Raw genomic sequence first — 24,109 nt, forward strand, 5'->3', positions numbered from 1 at the left:
CCCACCCCCCTCCATTATTCTGTGCCACAACAAGCCCCTGCTCGCACACTTATCTTTCCATTTTCCACCCATGTCTGTCTCAGTCGCTCTTTCTACCCTTAAAGCAGCCGAGTAAACTGCTGGACGGCTCCAAGGTTGTTTAGTTGGAGAACCGAGGCTCATTTCAAGGCTCTGTGATGAAGTATTAATTATATTTAGAATCCACTGGGGCAGCGCTTTTTAACCAGACGCACTCACAGCCACCTGATTTTACCCCCAATTAAAGCTGAGCGGAGCCGAGCAATTTAGCTCCTGCTTTGCTCCCTGGGTGGTGTGTGAGCGAATGTGCTCGACGGGGTGTGTGTGTGTGTGTGTGTGTGTGTGTGTGTGTGTGTGTGTGTGCTGGTGTGAGTCTTCGCGGGAGCATCATATAGTAGGTGTGTATGAAGGTGTGTGTGTGTGTGAGACTCCATTTTTGAGTAAACAGTCCCACTGCAGGGACAGTTTCATTTCCCCCAGACACTTCCTCGCGACAGACTGCTTTCAATGCCGCAGCCTTTCTGTCTCGCAGACGTGCAGATGATGTGTTAATCTGCCCTTTTCTCATGATTAAATAATGTGCACATGCAGCTTGTGTGCATGTATGAATGTCTTATGCATTTTTCTTCATCTAAAGCTGTAGTGGGGAATTAACCTGAACCCTATGCACATCACAAGCGCTCCTCACCCATCCAGATGTCTGGTCTGCTGTGTGCTGCTTTAGAGTCTACACATATTGATCTGGTCATAAAAAAAATACTATACGCTGCCGGGCAAATGGCATCACTTTGACTTACCAGCCTAAAGGAAGATGAGTGTAATTCATGTTAAATGCTCTGTGTAAATACCTGAAGCTTCACGTCACATTAACATAGTAGGGACCGACTAATAGAGAAACAGCTCCATAGCTACTGGAAGGTCTGATCTTCAACCTGAATCTGAGGCAGGAAAGATACTGGTGCTATGGAAGAGATCATGCTTGGTACTTTGCCCCAGTGACTTCAGACCAGTTGCCCTAACATCACATATCAGGAAGGTACTGGAGAGACTGGTTTGTGGCCCATCTTGGACCGCAGGTGAAATCTGTTCTAGACCCTCTTCAGCTTCCTTATCAGGCTAATGTGGGGTTGGGCGATGCCGTCCTCCACATTCCTGTTTTAGATTTTTCCAGTGCTTCCGATACCATGCAACTACTTCTGCTGTGTGAGAGGCTCCTCAGGGTGGGTGTCAGCAGGTTTACTGTCTCCTGGATCTCTGACTATTAATGTCAGATAGGCCCCAGTTTGTTTAGCTGCAGAGCTCCACAGAACACAGCAGCACCACAGGGGACTGTCCTGTCTCCATTTCTGTTCCATCTGTACTCCTCAGATTTTCATTATAACTGAATCATACCACCTGCAGAAGTTCCCTGTTGGCTCTGTGGTGATGGGGTGTATTAAAGATGGACAGGAGTCAGAGTGCAGGGAGCTGGCAACTAACTTAGTAGAGCGGAGTAGAAGGAATCATCTGCTGCTAAATGTGGCACCGAGAAGATGGTAGTTGACTTTAGGAGGATGAGAACCAGGACCAAACCCATCATCATGATGGGTGAGGGATTACTTGGGTGTCCCCTTGGCCAGCAGACTGAACTGGAGGACCAACACTGACGCTGTGTACAAGGGGATGAGCAGACTACTTTCTGAAGAAGCTCAGATCTTTCACTGTCTGCAGCAAGATGTCTGTGGTTGCGAGTGCCATCTACTGGTTGGTTTGGTATCTTAGACAATACCAACCATCCTCTCCACAACATTCTGGCAGGAGAGAGAAGCAGCTCCAGCTGCAGTAAACGTCTCATCTCGCTGCGCTGCAGAACAGAGAGGGTCAGGAGATCCTTTGTTCACTGTGCTGTGTGGTCTGCTGGGGGAGCAGCATCTGTGCCAGAGATGTCAGCAAGATATAAAAACTCATTTGTGAGGTTGGGACCATCAGGGGTCAGAACCTGAAGACTTTTGAGTCAGTGAGGAGCAGAAGGTCACTGAACAAACTGCTCTCCATCATGGACAATTCATCCCATCAGCTCCACAACACACTGCAGAGACGGCAAGACAGACTCACTCAGTTCTGCTGTTACACAGAACGTTTCATTCCAGCCGCTCATCGTAACACTGAACAGCTCGCCTCGGTGTTACAGGTGAACACATTGCCTCACTACCATCTGTACATACTGTCCTTATCATACTTTCACTGAATTTATTTTACACTGCCATTTTGCACACTTCTCTTTGCACTGTTCTTGCTGTTTCTCATGTATATATTGTATATTTTTCTATCTGGCTCTGCAGGTCTGCAATCCTGCAGTTGTGATTTTAATTTTAATTCCATTGTTGTCCGCATTCTTCTGTTACATGACAGATTCCCTCAAGGGATAGCAACTACCTATTTAATAGGAAGATTTTAATCATTTATTTTATTTCAATTAAAAAGTTTCTGTCATCGACATTAGCCAAACAGCAGCCATGGCTAATGTGGGTTGGAAAAACAAACTGTTGAGAAACCAAGTGACTTTCACTGTAAGGAGATGACCAGTGATTGTTCTCTCAATTCATTCTTAATTTTCCATTCTTGATTTTGAATTCAAGACTGTTGGTAACAAAATCAAAGGTTTTCCAAACGTAGTCAGTGTGTGAAACATTGCAGCCTTTACACTTCAGTATATCAAAGCTTGGAATTGGTGGTTCATCTTTTTGCATTGTGGTCCATATCACTCCTAACCATACTTTTGGCCGGGAGGATGTAAATAACCCTGTGCTTCCTCTGTGACACATCACTTTCCCCAGCTGCTTCTTTTCACCTGCTAGCGAGGAACTTCACAGGAAAAGTGTGATGAGTGAGATTCATGATGTCATCTCAAATCCTACCTGGAGCTAGAGCTTATTCTTGACACAAGGGGCTAATGGACATCCTGATAAAGACACTGTACCTACAGCCTTGGTTTTAATTTGTTGTCTATCTTCTGGGAAGGTGGTCTCAGACTTTGTTTACATCTATGTCTTTATATGTACATATACATGTATTTCTTATATGGACATTCAATATATGTACATACAGTATATTACATCTGTATATGGGGTGATATAGAGCAACCTTCTTCTAAAACTAAATCCAGGAACCTTCTACTTTGCTTTGCTCTTTACTGAACAGGAGATCACTTCCAAGGAATCGCTGTCTTCATGTTCAGTCACAAAAAATTCAGCTGAAGGCAAAACAACCAACCACTTAAAGTCACTAGTGCAGCAACAAGGGAGTGATTCCTCACGGGCTTCCTGTGGTTCTCTGCTTGCTTGGGGGGTGGGGGGGATTTTGCCCCACCATTAACAATGCACCCTACGATTGTCTTGCTTATAAAATCATTTGCAATTAATGTGTTTCTGCAAAATACTACACACGTTTTCACTAGGGTCCGTACATATTTATTGGCTGGTTGTTAGTCACTGAGCATGGCTGCCAAAATATGGGTCACTCTCACTGTGAGGGAAATACACTGAAGAAAAGCAAATGTTGCTGCCTTAACAAAGCGTAGTAACAAGTCAAGATACTGCACGTCCAATGCAGACTTTCATCTTGAACAATGATTTCCCCTTTTGGAACATCTCAGTACTTTCTCCTTTGCATATCCCACTAATGTTTAGCCTTTTTTAATCTTCTTTCTATATTTTTAAACTGTCGTAGTTGTAAAGTATATTGTAAGCTTCATCTCAGAAATGTAAGATACAAAAAAAGTCAACTGAAAGATTAATGTCTTGTATTAAGAAAAAAGTGGCGGCAGCATGTTGTGGGGGTGGTTTGCTGCAGGAGAGACTGTGGCACTTTACAAAGTAGATGATATTATCAAGAAGGAAAATTATGAGGATATACTGAAGCAACATCTCAAGACATCCGGCAGGAACTTAAAGCTTGGGCACAAATGAGTTTATGTAAACATCTTACACTGGGAATGAGATGAAAGATATAAAACTCAAATAAATCATTCTCTCTAGTATTGTTCTGACATTTCATGTTCTTAAAATGAAGCAGTGATCCTAACCTACCTAACATAGGTGATCTTCATTCCGAACTTTCTAATAATAGTCACCAATGTTTATTACAGTATAGTAATAATTATGTTTATTATGTACTTGTTTGTCAAACTGAGAAAAGCTGCCAATGGAGAGGAGACAGGAAGTCGAGTCAATGTGAGAGTCAGAGTCACGCTCAGACCTGCGGCCAAAACCGAGTTAATATCAGAGCTTATGAGTGACAATTCAACATAATTAAATAATGTTATGGATTTCTTGTTTTGTTATCAACATGAAATGAATTATTATTAACATTATCTACCTTCCATTGTCTGCATTCATTCCCAACCTTCCGTCTCTAAAAGGTAACATACATGGCTAACTCTTACTCTTACATTTTTGAACTGTATCAGAATCTGATCTTCACCAGTGCAGTCTGTAATGTTCAGAGCATTCAAGAAGACGTATACATGCATTCATGTATAGTGTGACTGCATCCTGCCCATCTTTCAAACATTTCAGTCAAGAGATCCCCTCCATTTCAGAGAGCTCTAGTTTCGATTTAAATTGAATCGCCTTGGCCTGCGAAGCTGAGGGAGCACCATGCTTATGGTTGAATGATGAAAATGGGTACCGATGGTTATCTCCTATTCACCTGATTTAGTGTCCACATCTGTCAGGGAGCACACAGCAGGAGCTTGAAACGTGCCCTTTAATGACACCTTGAAATAGGCACCATGGTCGCAGAGCATGACAGTAACAGAAGAAAAGGGATATCATCGCTGGAGTTTTACTGCTCCTGTGATTAGTTCGGGTTATAATATGTAACGTTTCCGCAGTAAAATGTCTAAAAAAATGACTGGACCAATGTTAAATATTTTTGTTGAGTTGTTTTCTTACATCACCCCAAATGTTTCCAGCAATTCTCACACCTAGAGCAATCTGTGATTTTAATCATGGTAACAGTCTGTTTCATCCAGTCACCTGTCAATGATTTTATATCCTATTATGCACGTGTCAGTGTTGTGGTTGGCTGCCAGAAGCTCATAATTGACTTTTATCCAGTTGTAAGCAACATTTCACATAGATACATATTTTACACTTAGGTTGTTTTCAGCTATATATTTTAACCAGATGAAAGATTTTGGTCATCAGACGTCTGGATCTTAAATTATCGGGGAAAAACCCAAACAAATTTTCGGCAGCTCAGCTCCCAGGCGCTCTGGGACATCCTGCGTCTGCTGAACTGCATTGGTGACTGACTGATTTTTAAAGTAAAACTGCTTAATTCTGGGTTTCTACTGGTTTTAATCCCCTGGTCCATTGGTTATGGAGAGGAGGACACCTCTGTGGATAATTCAGCTCCATGTAAAAAACTCCTGAGCAACTGACACTGAAGGAATCCAAACCAGGAGAGGCTTACAAGCAATGTTGATGAGGACAACAACTCCCATGATCCAGCACTACTTCATCACGCAGCAACCTATTTAAATCTATGAGAAAACCAAATGAATTCACTTTGGCTTTGAACGATGGCGTACAACATGTGAGGGGAGAGAACACTATGTTGTCATTTCAGTTTCAGTTCAGTTCCCTTTAATAGAACAGCTAAGCTGGTGGAATCAGATTCGGTTACAGAGTGAACAGCACAGTTCCATCGACACCAGTGCACAGACAACAACCACCATCTCTACAATCACTTCAGATATCACCATACACACAGCACAACAGGAGCCAAGGAACTCAAGGTCCGAAAAACAGTTTGTCCTGGAGGGCAGCGATTTATAGTATAGTTCTTGCCTGAGGGTAGCAGCTGGAACAGGAGGTGAGTAGGGCAAGTGGGATCTGAATTGATTTTATGTGCCCTTTTCATTTTTGGTATAGGCACTTTATTGATGGAAGTGGGGGGCCAAGTTTTTTTCCATTTTTTTGCTGTTGTAACGGACTGTTCACAGTAATAATATAAATAGTTTTAACACAGTATACAGTCAATTTAGTAATGACTTATGACTTCACAATGCTCTTGCAACAGTAGTTTTAAACTGGATAACATCGCAAACAGTGAGCAAGTTCCTGATGTAAGTGCACAGAAGTGACAAAGGTAACACCAACATATCTTAGCTCTTAGAAATGTGTTGAGCCAACTCCTTGTCATAGATTCTAATGGAGGGATATACACCTTTTGCTCCAAATAATTTTCTTTCATTTGCTATTTTGATCATGGTCCAAAATGTCCAATAGCTGTTAAGTTGGGTTGAGATCTGGAGACTGTGAGAGCCGTAGTATATGTTGACTCACATCACTTTCATACTCATCAATCCATTCAATGAGCCCTGGCACCTGGCTGGGAAGCAATCTGCATTTTATATGTGTCTCCACTTACGTATTTAGGATTTTTTTTTTCCCACTTGCAGCTTTTAAATTTATTGTCCATGCTGCAGGGACGGACAATAACTCACATCAACAAAGTACTCACAATACCAGTAGTTTTAGTAACTTTAAGTAATACATTACAGTAATGTGAGTAATTTTTTCAGTAACGAGTAGTCTAAGGGATTACAATTTGAAATTCAGTCATCACATCACAGTTACTAATCCCAGAAATCCTTTGTTACTTTGACATTTGGAGGTCAGCTTGCGGAGCAGGTGGTAGCCTCAACCAAAAGGAGAAATGTGACTCCAGGTAATTCCAAAGTTGTTCATTAAGGAGTCACCTCATTTGATAAGTAATGAGTAATTAGTAATGTATTTCATCAATGACTAATTTCTAATGTCGAATGAGTTTTCAAGTAACAAGCCCAACATTGTTCTTATGTGAACATATTACTAAAAACGTGATTGGTATTTCCATTGTGCAATTGTGATGTAGCTAATATGTCTTGTGAGTGAACTGTGGTGTGGTCTACTGATAGTAAAGAGACAAGTCTGGCTGCAGTTTCAATGACTGATGTTTCCCTGTCAAAAGAAATGTCTTCATTCTGAGCGACTGACACAAAATCCTGATGTTTTAAAATTGATGAAATCTCCCTTGTAGCCTCTGAAAACATCTTGACACAACTCTGCCGTGGCCACAATGGACCAGTCGACAGGAGTAAGAAATATACACCACTGAAGAACAACATGTAGCCACAGATATCAAAGAGATTGTGCAACTCCTACACCAAAGATTAATCAAAACCAGGGTTGCGATCTAAACCCATGTACGCCTCCACACATCACCTGAACCACATCCATTCACTGTTGAAGGCTGTGAGATGCGACTGAAAGCTGTGAAAGTTAGTGTGTGAACCTTTGACCTAATTGGTTTTGTTACATATACTGTCCCCAATGGCTTAGCACGAACTAGGGTGCTTTAATCTTCAACAGCATTTGAACATTTCTGAAGTGGATACGAATTCACTCTTGAACTAATCTCATCACATTTACATTGATGTAGATGAACATTCGCTGTCTCCGATAAATCGACAATTTAACAAAGCAAATTTAAAAACCAACTACTTGTAATCCAAGATGGAAAAAGTATGTTAGAACAAAGAAAGTGGAACATCTTTAACTAACCATCATCTTGCAATGCGAGTCACACACAAACAGCAGAAACAAAGAGCTCTTCACATTGTGAGTTTGCAGCCAGCCGAGAGTAACGCATACTAATTCCTTCCTCTGATTAAAAGCAAACAGAAGTATTACACTGAAAAACATAATCCCAGAAGGCAACACGGTTATATTTCTATCAAAGAGCATTGCAGGGTTCCCAATGTTGCACTGAGGGGGGGCTACTTCATAAGATTACACACATTTTCACGGTATGCGCGCCTGGGAATAAATGCACTATTTATGGTGGATAAATGATGTGCACCCTGCTGCCCATGTGACTGTGCTGAGGGAGCAGTGTGACATTTAAGAGGAAATGTAGGAATGGATGAATAGGAAGGAGAGACAGATGGATAACAGGCGGGGATCAGAGGTTGTACTATAGCGGCAGCTGCGGTATGGATAACCATCCTCGTTTTTAGAAACTGGTGTTTGATCAATACCTGCGGTCGCAGCGTGAGGTGGGACACAGCAAGAGGAAAGGACTGGGAGGGTAGTGCATGACTCAAAAAGTACAGAGGGTAGCTGGGAAATAAACAAATATGAGAGAGCAATTCAAGAGTGAGCAAAGCAACTGAAGGAAAAACCATTAGGAGAAATGAAGCCTTCAAGATAAATGACCAAATAACACAGTTAATGTATTCATCCCTGACAGTTTGCTTTCACTGTCGATCTACATCATTTCCGTATCATGAGTTCAGACAATGCACTGAATTAAAGCCTGAGATCACTTTGGGAGCATATCTATGGTGCATTACAATAGATGAGTTTGTTAGATGAAGTTGTTGTGATATCATCACAGATTAATTGCAGGGACCCCGCAATATACAAGCAACACTGCTCACGTAATTAAATGAATAGTTCACCATTTTGGAAAATAAACTACACATTAGAATATCAATCATCATCAGCATCTCATGTCTGAGCAGTGAGTGAGCAGTGGATGGATCCAGAACAAGACACAGTCAGATCAGGTGACTGTAAAATGAAAAGATAATGTACCTACTGTAGCAGCTAATTAAAGCTGACTGATTCATTTATATCTTGTTTGTTTAATTGGTGCCCAGTCAGAAACATAAAAACAACAGTTTGTGGTTTTATAGTGCTACTCATTGCTGTAAGTTTTGATACTCTGGTTATTTGCCATCACCACAACTAGACCCAGGAGAGAGAGCTAATACTAGCTACACGCTCCACTTTCTATGATGTACAAACACAGCAGTGAGTGCAAAGGAGCTGAAAGTGTCAGGTATTGAACGAGCTTCAACCTCAGAGGCTACGTCCATCTTTATTTACAGTATATGGTGTTGAAATAGCCTGAGATGAAAAGTAGTAGTCCCACATCAAGTGGGGGTCACTGTCACAGTAGCAAGCTAGGTTAACATCCACTTTTGCAGGTGAAGCTTGTTAGCCTAGCTACCTTGTTGACAGACAGCTGAAAATGCTAACGGCAGGCTTGTTGAAAAAAGGGGAAGAAATCCATTAGCATTAATGTCTATAGGAGCACACCACAGAAGTTAGCATTGACAGCTTTCAGGATGTCAGTCAACCCCTGCACATGCACAAAGAAAGGCCTTTCCCACAACTGTTGAACTGCGTCCCTCATGAAAAACCATGTTGATAAACCATGTTGGCAATATCAGGGGGAAATATCTATAGCTTGTTCAGGTGTTCTTGTTTTCAGGTTTTTTCAGCTGAAGTTTACATGGCAGCAACAGCAACGGCAGATATTTTCAGATCAGTTTATGAACGAAGAAAATGACTGACGTTAGTTTTCAGGATGGAAGGAAGAGGAGACAGGAGATTTGTTCCCACACATGACGATAATGTAAGAAAATCAACAGCTACTCTGAAGAATGTTGAAAAAGAGCAGACAAGCTTTCACAGTCTTCCATCACAGTTTACCCCTCTCCCCACACACACACACACACACACACACACACACACACACACTCACATAGCAGCTTTACCTCTAGTCGGAGGTATTCGCTCTGCTCCTTGGAGATCAGATTGAGGATGGTGCTGCTGTGTTTGCGGGTTCGAACCAGGACTTGGACCCATGTCTTCCGGGCTGGCAGCGGGGACGCCAACTTGTAATGCACGTGACTGTGTCCATCAAAGGAATACTCTGGGACCTCTGGTGTTGAGACAGACAAACACACACACACACACACACACACACACACACACAGATCAGTCAGAAAGTGCTATGATTGAGAATAAACACAATTAAAGTTTTAAAGGCAAGGCATCACTTTTTATCCATTTAGAGCTTCACTCCAGAAGGAAGGAAGTAACCTCAAGTAACTTCAACTAAATCAGATCCTTAATTCCCCACGTATGCAGAGAGCTGGTGGCAGGACAGAATATGCAAAATATACAAGTAGTGTGTGTGTGTGTGTGTGTGTGTGTGTGTGTGTGTGTGTGTGCGTGTGGTTTACTTTGAGTTATGCTTGGTTCTTCTTGTTAGACCCATATTCCCAGAAGTAGTTTTTTTTGTGCACGCCAGGCAGACAAAACCAAGCACACCTAAAATGTTTTCAAAGCCCTTCTTCCATCTCACGGCATATTGAAGTTAAATCTTCCTCTGTCTATTGTTTCCACACGTCTCTCCCTCTTTGTATCGCAACGGTGTAACTTTGACAACGCTTGGTGCTTGATGAGATCCTGCTTGAAGCCTATGTTGTCTTGTGTTTCCCTGCAACTGTTTAAAAGACGCTGTTTGTGTGGATATGAAATCCTTCTAACAATATCAATATTGCAGTAATAAACACACCTCGATCGCTCAGTACAGTAGAGTGAAGTGGGCTAACCTTGCAGAAGCCCCTGCTTGACCTTTGAATGCACCTCTGACATAAGGAAGAACATCTTGGGAAATAGAATTTAATTAAGGCAGTGAAATCCTTCCTCAGAAAATTACAACCCACTCTGCAGTGTGTGAAGACTGATGGATGTCTCTCACCTGAAACAACACACCCCCTACCAACTCAGCCAATTTTTTTTAATGCAATGATGTTTATGGTCTGAATGTCAATAAAGGTAGGGGGGACATACTAAACGTACATACCTTTGAGTATTTAAACATTACTACAGTAAAAGCCTTTTTTCTTTGTTAAAAAAATGAAATGAAAATATAATGTGTATGCCAGAAATTCTATTTAAAATCAGGTGTAAATATACTCCAGCTAAAGCATCTCCAGGCACAATCTCGATATAGGGCGAGTTAAAAACAGACATAAAGAGGGCTCTTTTTTTTTGTTTTTTTTTTTTGGGGGGGGGGGGTGTCTGTGACTTTATTATAGAGTAAAGAGACGACAGGGGTTGAGAAGCAGACTGTGAACGAATTTGTACCTCTCTCATTTCCTAACAGGGACAGGTCAGAAAAAGGACCTCTTTCTTTTCCTTCCTTCCTTTCTTTCTTTCTTTCTTTCGTGTGTGCTCTGTCTTACCAAATTGCAGCCAGCCTGGGTTTTCACTAACTTGCAAATGTAATCCACACAAACATAAACACAGTCTGTAAGAATACCCGCTGCTTTCTCTTCTTTCAAAGAGAAGCGTCTTTTGTTGCCAGGATCATCATCCATGTGCCCCTACTTGGTCACCGGCTCCAGACTTTGTTGCTTGTTCAAAGATATGAATCATCTCATGAATATGCAGAGTGATTCATTCACATTCCTGCATTCATTTATTCATTAATTCACTCACTTAATTACTCATTGATAAAATGTCTTTCTGCCCTCTATTGGTTGTTTGGAGGCTTGGAAATGACACTAAGTATGAATTACTGAGCACAGAAATCACTGTGGACACAGCGTTACAGTAGTTTAAGAGCTACATGGTGCAATTCCCTCAGAGGAATTAAACTGTTTATGAAAGAGATTTTTGCTAATTGAAAACATAAAAAGTAAGTTTTTGTATCTTATTGATCTAATATTGATTTTATGAACTGACATCCTTGCACATTTTAGAGTGAGCCCAGTGGGGGAGCGGGACCATGCGGTACAAGACCGGAACCAAACAAAACTGCAAAGCCTGGCAGAGGGTGCTGCTATCAGCATAAAGCATCACTGGAGGTGCGATCCTCAGTCTGGAGGACGTGTACAATGGGTGGTTCAGGACCAGGCCAATGATGGTCATTAAAGATCTCATCTCAGTCCAACTATCGTCTCCTCCAACTGCTGCAGTCAGGCAAACCACAGCCTCCGCAGCCATGAGGCCAAGATAAAGAAAGAGCTGCTTTACTCAGGCCATAAGGATCCTTATTATGGGCACTGCCGAGGGCTCGCATGCTGCTCTCTGGGTAAAACAAGTATTACACAGCAGTAATGAAGAATCCTCAAAGGGAAAGGCGAGAACTTGACCTATATATGCATGAATTTACAAATAGAGCACATCCCACCCGCATAAAGGATGTCACGAAGCAGAGCGCATTGTATAATGTTAAGAGAGGCATAGAAACAGCAATGGGGGCTAATAGAAGTAATTAACTGTGGTTGGTAAGATCCAATAATGACACTAGTCCACTCGAGCTTTATTTTCTATTCATTTCTATTCATTTACTATTTATATCACAATTACAAAATGGTGTTTCCCCCTTTAATCTCCACAAGGATGTTGACAATAAATTCCTGTTAGGTAGATTTAACACGGCCTCGACTGAAACTTTACACTGCAAATAAAAAATAAATAAATAATAATAATAATAAAAAAAACCTGTAACATGTTAGTGTGTCTCATTTCATCCACTGTAATCCTTACATGAAACCGAATGGTTGCGTTACATAATGTAGCTGGAGCTATAAGCTAGAAAGGTAATTTACACCAGTGACACCAGTGTTTATTTTAAGTGTGATAATTATATGGCCTGTAAATTCACTTACAGCGACAAGTTTATATTTGAAAGCTGTTTTAGGCGATAAAGCATTTATTTTATTTACTACACAGTAAGTTCAGCTGTTGTAGAGCTGTTTTCAGTATAAAACCATTTATCCTCTAGTTTATCATGCTATAACTCAACATAGACACTTACGTTTTTTTTGCCATGTGATCTTTCCAGAACACATGGATGAATTAGTTGTTGTCGATGGTACAGTCTACTGCACATTTGAGGTGTTTCTTTAATGCATATGTTTAAAAAAAATAAGTTTGGCTTACCCTCTTCACACTGGTTTCCTGTGTATCCCGGCACACACTGGCAGCTGAAGGAGCCCCACTCGCCGTGACAGCGACCCCGGTGGCCGCAGGACGGATAGCCCATGTTGACACAGCTGCTATCGGTGGTCAGGCAGCCCGGAGAGCTGGACTGCGAATCAGCCGGGGAGCCCAAATCATACAGCTGAATTGAGGAGATAGAGGGGAGGCGATGGAGGGATGAAAAATGTAAAGAGGAGAGGAGAGGAGAAGAGAGGAGAAGAGAGGAGAGGAGTGACAAGACGTGGAGTATGAAGAGATGCGGATACAAGGAGAAATGAGAAATGAAAAGAGGGAAAGGAGACAGTGTTTAAAAGGAAAGAAAAAGGGAACGAGGTGAGGAAAGGTGAGATGAGAAGATGGGAAGAAAGAAGAGTTGCCAATAAGTAAGTAGCTTACAAACAGGAAACAGAAAGACAAAGCGACAGCAGAGAGCAGGGATTTGGGAAGACACACAGGGGTAAGTAACCGGAGGGGGGGTTAGAGTTTGTAAAGAAAATAAAGTCAAACGGAGAGAAAATGAAAGAACTGAAGAGGAAAACTTTGAAAATGTGTTGAAGGACATGAGCTCAGGGTACACTGTGGCCTTCTTTTCCACTCTCATCTCTCTCTCTCTCTGTCTGGGTCTCTCTCACACCGGAAACAATCTTCTACCAGACAAACAGCACGGCCGACCGTACAGAAAGCTGAAAGGGCGGGAGAACCTTGGACGGCTACATGTGTCCCTCACAAAAGCATAACATGAAACACATTAATATATTCAATCTGTTCTCCCACACTTTATGAGTACTGTTGCTGATGTGGGAATGCAAAGGGGTCGTAATAACTGACAGTGAGTCACAGCATCAGGGAACAGCCGATTGGCTTTGACCTCCAGCAGAGAGGCGTGTTATTGGTTGCTGACCTTTAAAAGGCTAGGTCTTCTTCTGCTCGCCGGGTTTGGATGTAAATTGCAAACACGGACATCAGCAATCAATGACTGAAAGACACATTGGGGTGTTTGCAATTGATTTGACTGTGCATCTGTGTCACTGTGGTGTGTATGTGTGTGTGTGTGTGTATGTGTGTCTGAGCAAAGCACTTGGACTAATATATGAGTTGAATGCAAAAATACACCTGCTCCTGCTTAAATTACAAATCGTGGCCTCAGCTGAGAAGAGTGTCACACCCCCCGCACAGAGACGCTGTAGGCTGTCCTATTTGCCAAGATTAATTTCAGGTGTTGGGTATAAAAATGTCTCGAGCCCACAGGAAGGGAAAAAACAAATTTGAGACCAAAATACAACGGTGAGGGTGCTGGGTACAAGTGAGTGAGGTTTCACCTAAAAATGGCTGAACCTCGTAGCTCTGTCTCGACTCAGAGGAAGTCATGACGGCAGAAACAGGGTTTATTGTCAGAGCACAAACTGTGAATGTTAATGATGGTGATCAATGACAAATTACATGAAAAACCATCATACAGTCACGATAAGATGCTGGCCCACCGTGAACCACCAGAATGACATCAGTGCTACTTGGAATACAGTACATGGCCAAAAGTTTGCAGACACCAATATATGACTGATTCCATAAGTCTCCACTCTGCTGGGAGCCTGTCACGGCCAAAAGTTTTTTTTGTCGAATTTTTCAATGAAATTATCTACCTGACATCATGTTTTACTGAAATTGCTCCTGATGTGTTTTTTTTCTAACAAATAAATGTGGTCAGGGGTTAAATTGGGAAGAGGCACAACCTTTGTCTAGTTAGACTGGGAAAATGAAACCATGCAGCAAAACAATTTGACTGAATGTCAGATGGTGCTATTTGTGCATTTGATGACGTGTGTCTCTGATAATTGATACCAGTAACCTATAAAGCTCATTGTTAATATTGGTTTGGTGTAGAAATCACCTTAAATCTCTCTCTTTGTTGTCTAGAGCAGTGGTTCCCAACCTTTTCCAATGGCCGTAACAATACAGAGGCCGGATGATATGTTTTCTGAGCACTTTTTATTTGAATGATAACAATGGAACATTCAGGACTGAACTGAAAGCAGGGGAGGCACAATTTTGCTTGTTTGTTTGACATAGACTGATCGCTTGTAGAGTCGCCGCCTGTGTCTTGACCTCTTCCGGTTGCTAACAAGCTATCCATTTTGATACTCCAGTTTTCGCCATGGGTGTTATCTTTTATCACACAAGCAGACTAATACATCTTGTGAACTTGAAGTGTTGATGACGGTCCGTGATCGGATACCTGGACTACTGTTATACGCTCAAAACAAACAGAATAATACGTGCACAACCAAAAGACAAATGGAAGATATTAGAGATACTTCGCTGGTATAAAACACAGCCTGTATATAAAACATGCCAGATGGTTGGCGGCTGTGGCACATATCACAACCCATTCTAGAAAGACAATAACACCAAATCTAATCGTTTCTAAATGTGAATCCTTACGTTCAATTGAAGAGGTCCAAATGAAAGAAAAATGCATGATCTAATCACGCATTCCTCAGTCAGAAACCATAGTCAAACTTTTTGCTGAGAAACACTGCAAATCCAACATTAGTCCAACCCCTGTAACTGCAAAACCTCTACGCTTGAAAATGAAGTGACAGTTGTGACAAAACCACAGAAAAACTTAAAGCAGTAATGTTAGACTGAGCGCTGAAGGGAGAAAGACAAGCAGAATAATGACTGGACAAGGATGGAGAGAGTTGAAAACAGACAATGGCGAATGACAGCCAGAGGCGAGAGACCCAACTCAAGAATAGAAACACAATTATAAAATTCCTGTCCATTTTTTCTGGAAAGAGCCTCGTGTTCCCTCCTGCACTGGGCCCAGTCTGTTTGGTCTCCTCTTTATCCACCCCCCCCCAACACACACACACACACACTGTTTACATCATACTTGAATAGGTTTAATGCAGCTGGCATGTTGCTGACATCCTGTATCTCTGTGTGGCTCCAAAACAGAGCAATGCAAATGCACAAAATGCAGACACAGATGCCTACATCACACACACACACATACATACATACTGTACATATAGACGCATACATAGCGGACACAGACAGGTTCCCTAATCACAGGATTAAAAAATATAAAACATACAAACAGACACACACACAGAAGTAAAGTCACAGACAAATATGGAGATGTACAACAAACACACATTTACAGCAAGTACATCTATCAACGTCAACTACCTTAACCACGTCCCATGCACTCACACCTCAAGTGAAACAGATGACGTTGCCATGGCAACAAATGTGACACATTAGCACATTCTGTGATAATAAAAACAACAACAACATCGGAAAAAATAAGAGGAGGGAAAAAAAAAAAAAAAATTACACAATACCGGAACATGTCCATCACCATTATTAATCATCAGTATGTCTACTGTTGCTTGATTTATTATCTGCATGTCCACCCACATGCGTCATGCAGATTTCTTATTAGCACACAACATTTGTGCAGCCTCCCGCTGTGTCTCCGGCTAAGGTACACAACATCAAATACCAGCCTTCAGAACTGCTGCAGCAGAAACTTATATCCTTTTATAGCCCCAGTCTTGAGATTTAACATCTTAATCGAGCTTAAAGGGTCTACTGAATGAATACAGATAAATTGTGTTTATGGAGGTAACAAGATTACACTTTCTAAAAGCCACACTCACCGCCCCCAGAGGCCCCGTGGCGATTTACACACAGCAGCCTCTGACAGATATTTTGATGGAGATTTGTCATTCGTGCACACATGTATGAAACACACTTGCACAGTCAGTTTCATATATATATATATATATATATATGAAAAAGTAAGTCGGTTGATCACATTGGACACACAACAGTTGTGTTAGGATTGTAAGCACTGTGTGCACAGTATGTAAAAATACTGACATCATTATATGGAAGTACTGGCCGGAAGTGACCATTAGTCTAACTACTAGTAGCATGCTCATGTCATTAGCCTCATATTATTGACCTCTTTATTTTGACAGGCTGGTGGTGCTAATGAGTTAACAGGCCCGGGTGTATTAAATGCTTACGTGTAGCAGCGTTGTGCAGTTGACTTGACTGACAGCCTCCACCAACCAGCCAACTGCAGGAAATATGTTCCCAATCTCCCTTCCTGGGCTACAGCATTGAATGATGGACACAAGTGTTTTAGCAAAACATTATGATGTCACGGTTGAGTATTAAGCACCCTCTTCACATTACAATTTTATCCTGATAGACATTTTGATTCCCAACCTGAGGGCCGCAGTGATATTGCAAGTGGGCCGCCAAGTCATTTGCAAAACATTAAAGTTCTGGTGAAAAAGTATGTTTATAAAAAATCAAAATATAAAAACTGTTTTAAATGTTTTAAAACAGAATGATCTTGAAAAACATTTTTTAAAAACTCCTTTCATTCTTTTTTTTTTTGTTTTTGGTATTCATGTTTTGTTTTGTTTTTTCCGGTGATGAACCAATGAGAGGAACTTTAATGTCGTTGCCGACTGGTCCACTTTGCCGGGGGACCCCACCTGTACTTGTTTGCTATCTCAGTCTGATTGCGCGCTAAAAGATCACATCCATGGCAAAAAACTGGAGAATCAAAATGGAGAGCTGGTTCGCAACAGGAAGAATTAAAAGGGTCTAGAGACAGATGGTGTGTCATGGTTTGCCATGGCAGACACCTTTTGTTAGTTTGTTTGGACTTTTGTCACTTCCTGTTTTATTTTATAATTGGTTTCCTTGTGTGTCTCAATGTTTTTACTTCCTGTCTTGGTCCTGTTTCTGTGTGGTGATTGTCTGCCCTGCCTTAATGTGTTTCACCTGTGTTCAATCACCCATGCCTCCCTTGTCTATAGTCTTTGTGCTCCCCTTTGTCTCATTGATCTCTGGGTTTTCCTCGATCTGTTCATGTTGCCTGTTCATGTCTGGTTTGCCCTCGGTCTGTTCATGTCCCCTGTGGTTCCTTGTGTTTTGGCCTGTCGTTTAAGTTCTTGTGTTTCCCTGTGCTTCACCAGTGCTGTGTAAGCTCTTTTGTTTAATAAACATTTTGCACCGTCTCCCCTGTGTTGGCTGCATTTTGGGTCCAGCCTTACTCGCATAGTGACAGATCGTGACATGGTGAATCGACAAGTTACCTCTCCCCGTTACACAAAAAAGAAAAAAGTTGACGCTCGGGTGTTTTTTCTGGACACAAAGTTTGAACTGGCACATCTCAGTGACTCTGAGTGGTTGGCTACATCGGGTTACCTGACCGATATTTTCAGCCACTTAAATGGACTTAATCTCGGCCTCCAGGGAACAGCAGTGAACATGTTCAATGTCCAGAATAAGGTCGAAGTGACCATAAGAGAACTGGAGCTGTAGGTTCAGCGACTCGACAATTCAACTTATGACTCATTTGAAAATCTGTCAGATTTTGTGACAAAGGAACAGATTCCGGTTCCCATCAGCATAACCAAAGCTATCACAGAGCACCTGCAAGGTTTTGAAGACCCAGTTGCGCGAATACTTCCCCATCCCAGATGCGCAGTGAAGTTGGATAGAAAAACCCATTCAGCGACGAGGCCCTCGCAGCCCTGGGCGCAAAAGAGCAAGACAGTCTTGTGGATCTCTCCTGCGACACCGCATTGAAACTGGTGTTCTCACAGAAGCGAGTGAAAAACATCTGGCTTCATCTTGCTTCTAAGTATCCCGACTGTTGAGCCAGATCTTCCACTGAGACTCCCACTGTTGTGCCAGACATCAAGCATTTGGTGGCAGCTATGCAACATCAGCCGTCTCATTAGATGAGTCAACATATTGTTGACCTACTGTTGAACCAATCCACTGCTCTATAATTATCAATAAGTACGAGTGCAATGTTTTAATTTTGTTTTGTTGCAATTGTTGCTTTGCTTATTTAAATATTTTTCTTCTGCTTATGCCTATAGGCTGAATTTACAGTATAATTACATTGAATTTGTGTATGTTTTGATTGTGTATTCTCGATTTGATATAAAACATCATTTCATTCATTGAAAATGAACCAGCTGTGGATACGTGTCAGGGATGAAAGCCCCTGTATGAGCCAGCAGTGGATGTTGCATGTAGTGCAAAAGGACAAACACATACTGGAGCAGGAAGTAAATCCACTGGTGATGGACTGTTGTTTTTAAAACCATGACGTCTTCATATTGTTGGCATTTTTTAATGTTGTTTCTTTGCAATAATGGCTGCTGCTTGTATTTAAGTTTGGTCTGGCTTTGCCCATGCTTAATTTACAGCATAGACCTACATTGGTTTTATGTTTGTTTACAGGCCTATCCATTTATTTCTTATTTGTTTAGCGATACCATTATATATTTCGTAATCATTTATTTGTTAAATAGCCTATTGCAGACAGCCCATTTTATGTAGTGCAGATGGACAGCTCCTTCAAAACTCTGTAATACTGAAAGTGGTGCAACATGTTTCAGATGCTGTTTTTGCAGAACCCATTATTTGGGTCGGATGTGGGTCGCCAACATTTTTGACATTTTCAAGTGGGCCTCGAGTTGGAAAAGGTTGGGAACCCCTGGTTTAGATAAAACATTACTCAGCTTTAAATAAAGTCCTGCTCAGCTGCAGTATCATGTCTATCAAGATCATACACCTGATTCCACTTTTGTTTCTTTATTACAAAATAAGAGCATGCATTTATTCAACCCCCACCACTTGAACATTTGAAGAACTAGCTTCACTGAAAGAGTCCAGCAGTTGCTCATTTCTTGTATCCAATTTGAAGTTGTCACTGCGGCAGTGTTCAGTATAGCTGCAAGCAAGACTGTGGCAAAAACAACCTGTCAAAGTTTCTGTTGCCTCCTACGAAAGTGTCATAAAAGATGAGAATCACTGCTCCCCTCCAAAAGTGCCATGATCAGATCGAATGTAAATCTGAATGCAAGGCTCATTTGGGATGCAAATATGAGAGTAAGACATTTTCCCTGGCAGCAAGTAATATTACTTCTAAAAGATTCATAAGTGAAATACTGCATATATGAGCAGTGAGCAAAAAATCTACATCTAATTGCTAATGTGCTTGGTCATTCTTCCATTTGTTTTTTTGATTCTCAGGGAAGCCACATCTCACCCACTCTGCATCAGCGGGAATTCAGTCTAAAATGACATTTTTGTCTAAATACAGTTATGTCTAGCAAAACTCAATAGTTTTAGACAGGCAGTGGCAAAATTTCTCACTTAGTTACAGGTTTATTTGATGCCAAACTTTATTTGATGCGGCGGAAAATAAAATTTGAATCAAAATTTCAGGCTTTCGAAGGCAGCGGGTTCACAAAAGGCTATCATACCTGAGGCCTGTGTTCATACAGGAATGGTATGGGTTTTGTTGGGGTTGGGCTCGGATTGTCATGGTCGAGCATGGAGCCCTTAATTTTTCACCTCCAGCAGAGCAGTAGAGGGTTACTTGAAAGTCCTGACTTGGAAGTCAGATTGGGCAAGAGTGGAAAGGTTCATATTCCATTTCACCCTTGGAGCGCACATATGTAGTATTTGAAGGCGCTTTGAGGTTACAGTTAAAAGCATAAAAAAAACATCTCTTACGTCGCACAAGGGTGCTGTAAATGTTGAAAACCTCTTATTAATCCATTTATCAGCTGAGTGCAGGTGTGAGCTTGAGTTTGCTTGCGTCCTGGTGTGCTAATGTTTGTGTGGCTATATGTGGGGGTGTGTGTGTGTGTGTGTGTGTGTGTGTGTGTGTGTGTATATGTGTCATTTCTGTGTGTGTCACCTTGCTATCCACGACGAGGTTGCGAATGCAGCCGGCGAAGTGTTTATGCTGAAGCTGGGGGTAGATGTAGGGGATGTCCTCGTTGACACCGCCAAGCTGCAGGACCTGGCTCATATTCAGGTGTCTGAAACACACAAACACACGGACACACGCATATACAAACTGGCACTGCTGACAATCAGGGCTCATGGTACAATTAATGCATGCATTGCCATATCCTTGTCATTTGGATACAATTGTTGGAATGACTTGGAACTCAAACATGGAGGTGTTGACATATTTGAACACAATATGATTTTGCCGCATAATTAGTGACATTTTTGTAGCCACTGCTGTAGCTTATGACCAACCTAATGTTATCAGCTTTTCAACATTTAACACAGAAAATCAAAGGTGACCCTCAAAAGAATGCACTAAAAGATGCTCCTTAGAGCTGAAGCTGTAGGTTTGTCACTATGTGTAAGCGTTTACATAATGCACTTAGTCATTTGATCTTTTTTGAATACAAACATATTGATAAGTGCAGCTTTAAGATGAAGACCACAATACCATGCAAAGGATGGATGAAACTTGAGTTTCATTTAGTTTCTATAAAAAACATTAACAGCAGACAGATAAGAATGGAGTGATGCACAGTTTAAGTGGTACAGAGTGATACAAGCATAAAAGTCTATACATCCTATGAGCTTATTCTCATTTTACATGTATATTTGTCCACAGCCCTTTCATGATAATCACCCTATGATTATGTTCCCCTCACTTTTTACGTCAAGTAACGACTTGGAAATCAAAAGTCTTTCCTCTGGCCCCAATTAAAAGGACATCAAATGACCCTGACACAAATTCCGCCACGTATCCTCACGCATAAAGTCACAGCTCTCTTTGAAAAAAAGATGCGTGTATGTGTACGCTCAGGTGTCTGTGCGTACCTGTCAGTGTTGGGTGTAACGCCTGTCACTTCACAGGAGGAGTGGTCCTCGGTGGTCAACCAGCTGCCCAGACCCTCCATTTCCATCACCGCTGCCCCTGAACAGCGATCCAGGGTGAAACGCACTTCCTGCAGAGAACACACAAACAAGCACGTGCTGGATAGGACTAATGTTATCAGACAGTATATGCATCAATAAAGCTCCCTAATTATTGCCTTTACAATGAATTTACCTCCTGTTGCCCTTTTACCATTATAACTATAGTTGTATCTGCCTGTCTTACTGTCACTTATTTCATTAGTGCATAATACATTGCTGCTGCTTATTATGTCTCTTCTTAAAGTGACAAATGCTTAAGCTGGTTAAGCACAAGCCATGACAACCTATTTCTAATCAGCTCAAGCTCAAGTCATTTATCCCTTCTACTGTTTGACTCTCTTTAAAGGTTAATAGTAACATAAGAAAATGATGAACGAAACAAAACAAAGTAACATTAAAGTTAAAGACAAGGTCAGACACAAATGTTTTTTGTTTTTTTTTAATCTTACACATGCAGCTCACATCACACTTACCTGATATAAAAATTGGCACCAAACTAATCACAATTACTCTGCTGGTTAACAACGCTCTGTGTGCGCTAGTGTTTTAGCATGCAGTTGCAGCCATTAGTACTGTGTTGAAACAATACACAGAACTAATGAATTTACCTTTTTCACATTTGTGATGAAAGCTTTCACATGTTGTCAGAATACAACCTCGCCAAACTCATTTATATGTCCGAAGAACAGATGATTTAATTGCAATATCTCTGTCAGATATTTAAATGTATAAATTAGTGTAGGGCATTAACTTTAACATATTCCCACTTTGGAACGGTAAAACATCAATCTTTATACTTCAGATAATGTTAGACATGATTAATAAACATATTAGGCCATATGTAAGAACACTTTTGTATTCTTAGTTTAAATCTCTACTTGTATATATACTTATATACTTGTAATAAATTGCCTCTTCCAAACTGAAAAACATCAGCTGTTCATTAGTATGAGTGCTTTTTAATAAGAATTTACCATAAGCATAAACAAAACCATAAATTGCTGTAAGCTGTTCCACTCACACATTTTTAAAGATTTAGTTACTAAAATGTTTCCAAAGAGTTAAAAAAGAAAGTCACACAAAAATCGCAGAAAATATTAATAGAGCTACCAATAAAAAGATAGATAGATACTTATAGATATATACTACTATTTATTCCCTAAGGGAAATTCATGTGTCCATTAGCTCATTGCTGATAATAATAATAATATTCATAATAATAATAATATTTCAAAATGTTAATAATAAATAAACAATAATAATTAGATTAGTCCACTGCCTTTGGCTGAGGTGTTGTATAGCCTGATGACAGTGGGAACAAAGGATCTCCTGAGATGAAACGTTTGCTGCAGCTGTAGCTGCTTCTCTGTCCTGTCAGAATGTTGTGGAGAGGATGGTTGGTATTGTCCAAGATGGCCTCCATCTTACATTGTATGCGTCTCTCCACAACAGTTCTGAGTGAGTCCAGACTCCTGCCAAGAACAGACCCAGCCTTTTTTGATGTCAATGACATGTCGTCAGAGCTGTGACAGAAATTTAAGAGTGAAGGGTTTGACATGAAGTTACTGTCAAAAGAAGATGACAGTAAAGGGAGGTGGGCGAGATAATATCATACAGTAGGTGATGTTAAACTGTCCGGTACGACTGAGGATGTTCCCCTGGACAGCGACTTGCATAAAGACACTGAAACAGCCGTTGAACTGAGGTAATGAACTGTATAATTGATGGTTTTACTATATACAGTAAAATGACAGGATGTTTGTCACTTCAGGCTTGTAGTTTTACTTCAAACCTAGTATCAACAGGAGGCACATGTTTTCAGACACAGCAGCTAATACACTGTATACCACCAGCTCAGTAGCATCAACTAGGTCGATAGAGGCACATAAACAGTGGATTAAAAAAAGAATTAAACACTGACACTTACTTCCCTGTATATATCAACACTTAACTTCGATTGTAATGTTACTGTTATTGTTTGTGAATTGCAACAGCTGGCATCTGTTGTAGTGTTCACAAAGGATAACGCTAGCTTGCTCAGACTAACTAACTATAGATCATAATGTGTGCTGGCTGCTGTCACTTCTGTTCAGTCTGTCAGAATATAACACTGACTTTTTATACATTTTTTCACATCATGGGTTTGTCGCCTTAATGGCCAATTTAAACTACTGCTTGCACACTCACTACATGGAGGTGTGTGTGTTAGCACACTGTGTGAGCAGCAGCTTCTGTTGTTTTCTGTTTTTTCAGCTGGAATCATGGAATATCATTGTTATTGGTTTCATGACATCCTTAATTTACACTCACAACAATAAGTAAACAACTTCAGTCCGCTACAAGTTCCCATAGTTTCAGAGGACAATGGCAATGCTTCCTTAAGAAGAATGATCTCAAATTTCTTCTGCTCTATTATTCCTACAGTTTATTGTTGTATGTTGTCCTTATCCCATACAGTTCACAGTTTAAAACACTGTTCATGGTGAGATTCT

At 40.9% G+C, this 24,109-nt stretch overlaps 1 protein-coding gene across 2 annotated transcripts in view; it reads right to left on the minus strand.

Annotated features, from left to right (window-relative positions):
• Positions 1-24,109, minus strand: part of LOC111672264 (neural-cadherin) — a 232,992-nt gene that overhangs the window by 48,461 nt on the left and 160,422 nt on the right. For both annotated transcript variants that reach the window (XM_023429642.2, XM_087180218.1), the window contains 4 exons: positions 21,519-21,646; positions 20,590-20,713; positions 12,798-12,978; positions 9,614-9,780 (listed from right to left, as the gene is read on the minus strand). In XM_023429642.2, coding sequence (XP_023285410.2) covers positions 9,614-9,780; positions 12,798-12,978; positions 20,590-20,713; positions 21,519-21,646 — 600 coding nt within the window. The remainder of the gene's footprint in view (positions 1-9,613; positions 9,781-12,797; positions 12,979-20,589; positions 20,714-21,518; positions 21,647-24,109) is intronic.

The sequence above is a fragment of the Seriola lalandi genome, unplaced genomic scaffold, assembly GCF_002814215.2.
Source record: "Seriola lalandi dorsalis isolate HSWRI2012SDOR001 ecotype SW California unplaced genomic scaffold, Sedor1 jcf7180002054898, whole genome shotgun sequence".
NCBI classification, from domain to species: Eukaryota; Metazoa; Chordata; class Actinopteri; order Carangiformes; family Carangidae; genus Seriola; species Seriola lalandi.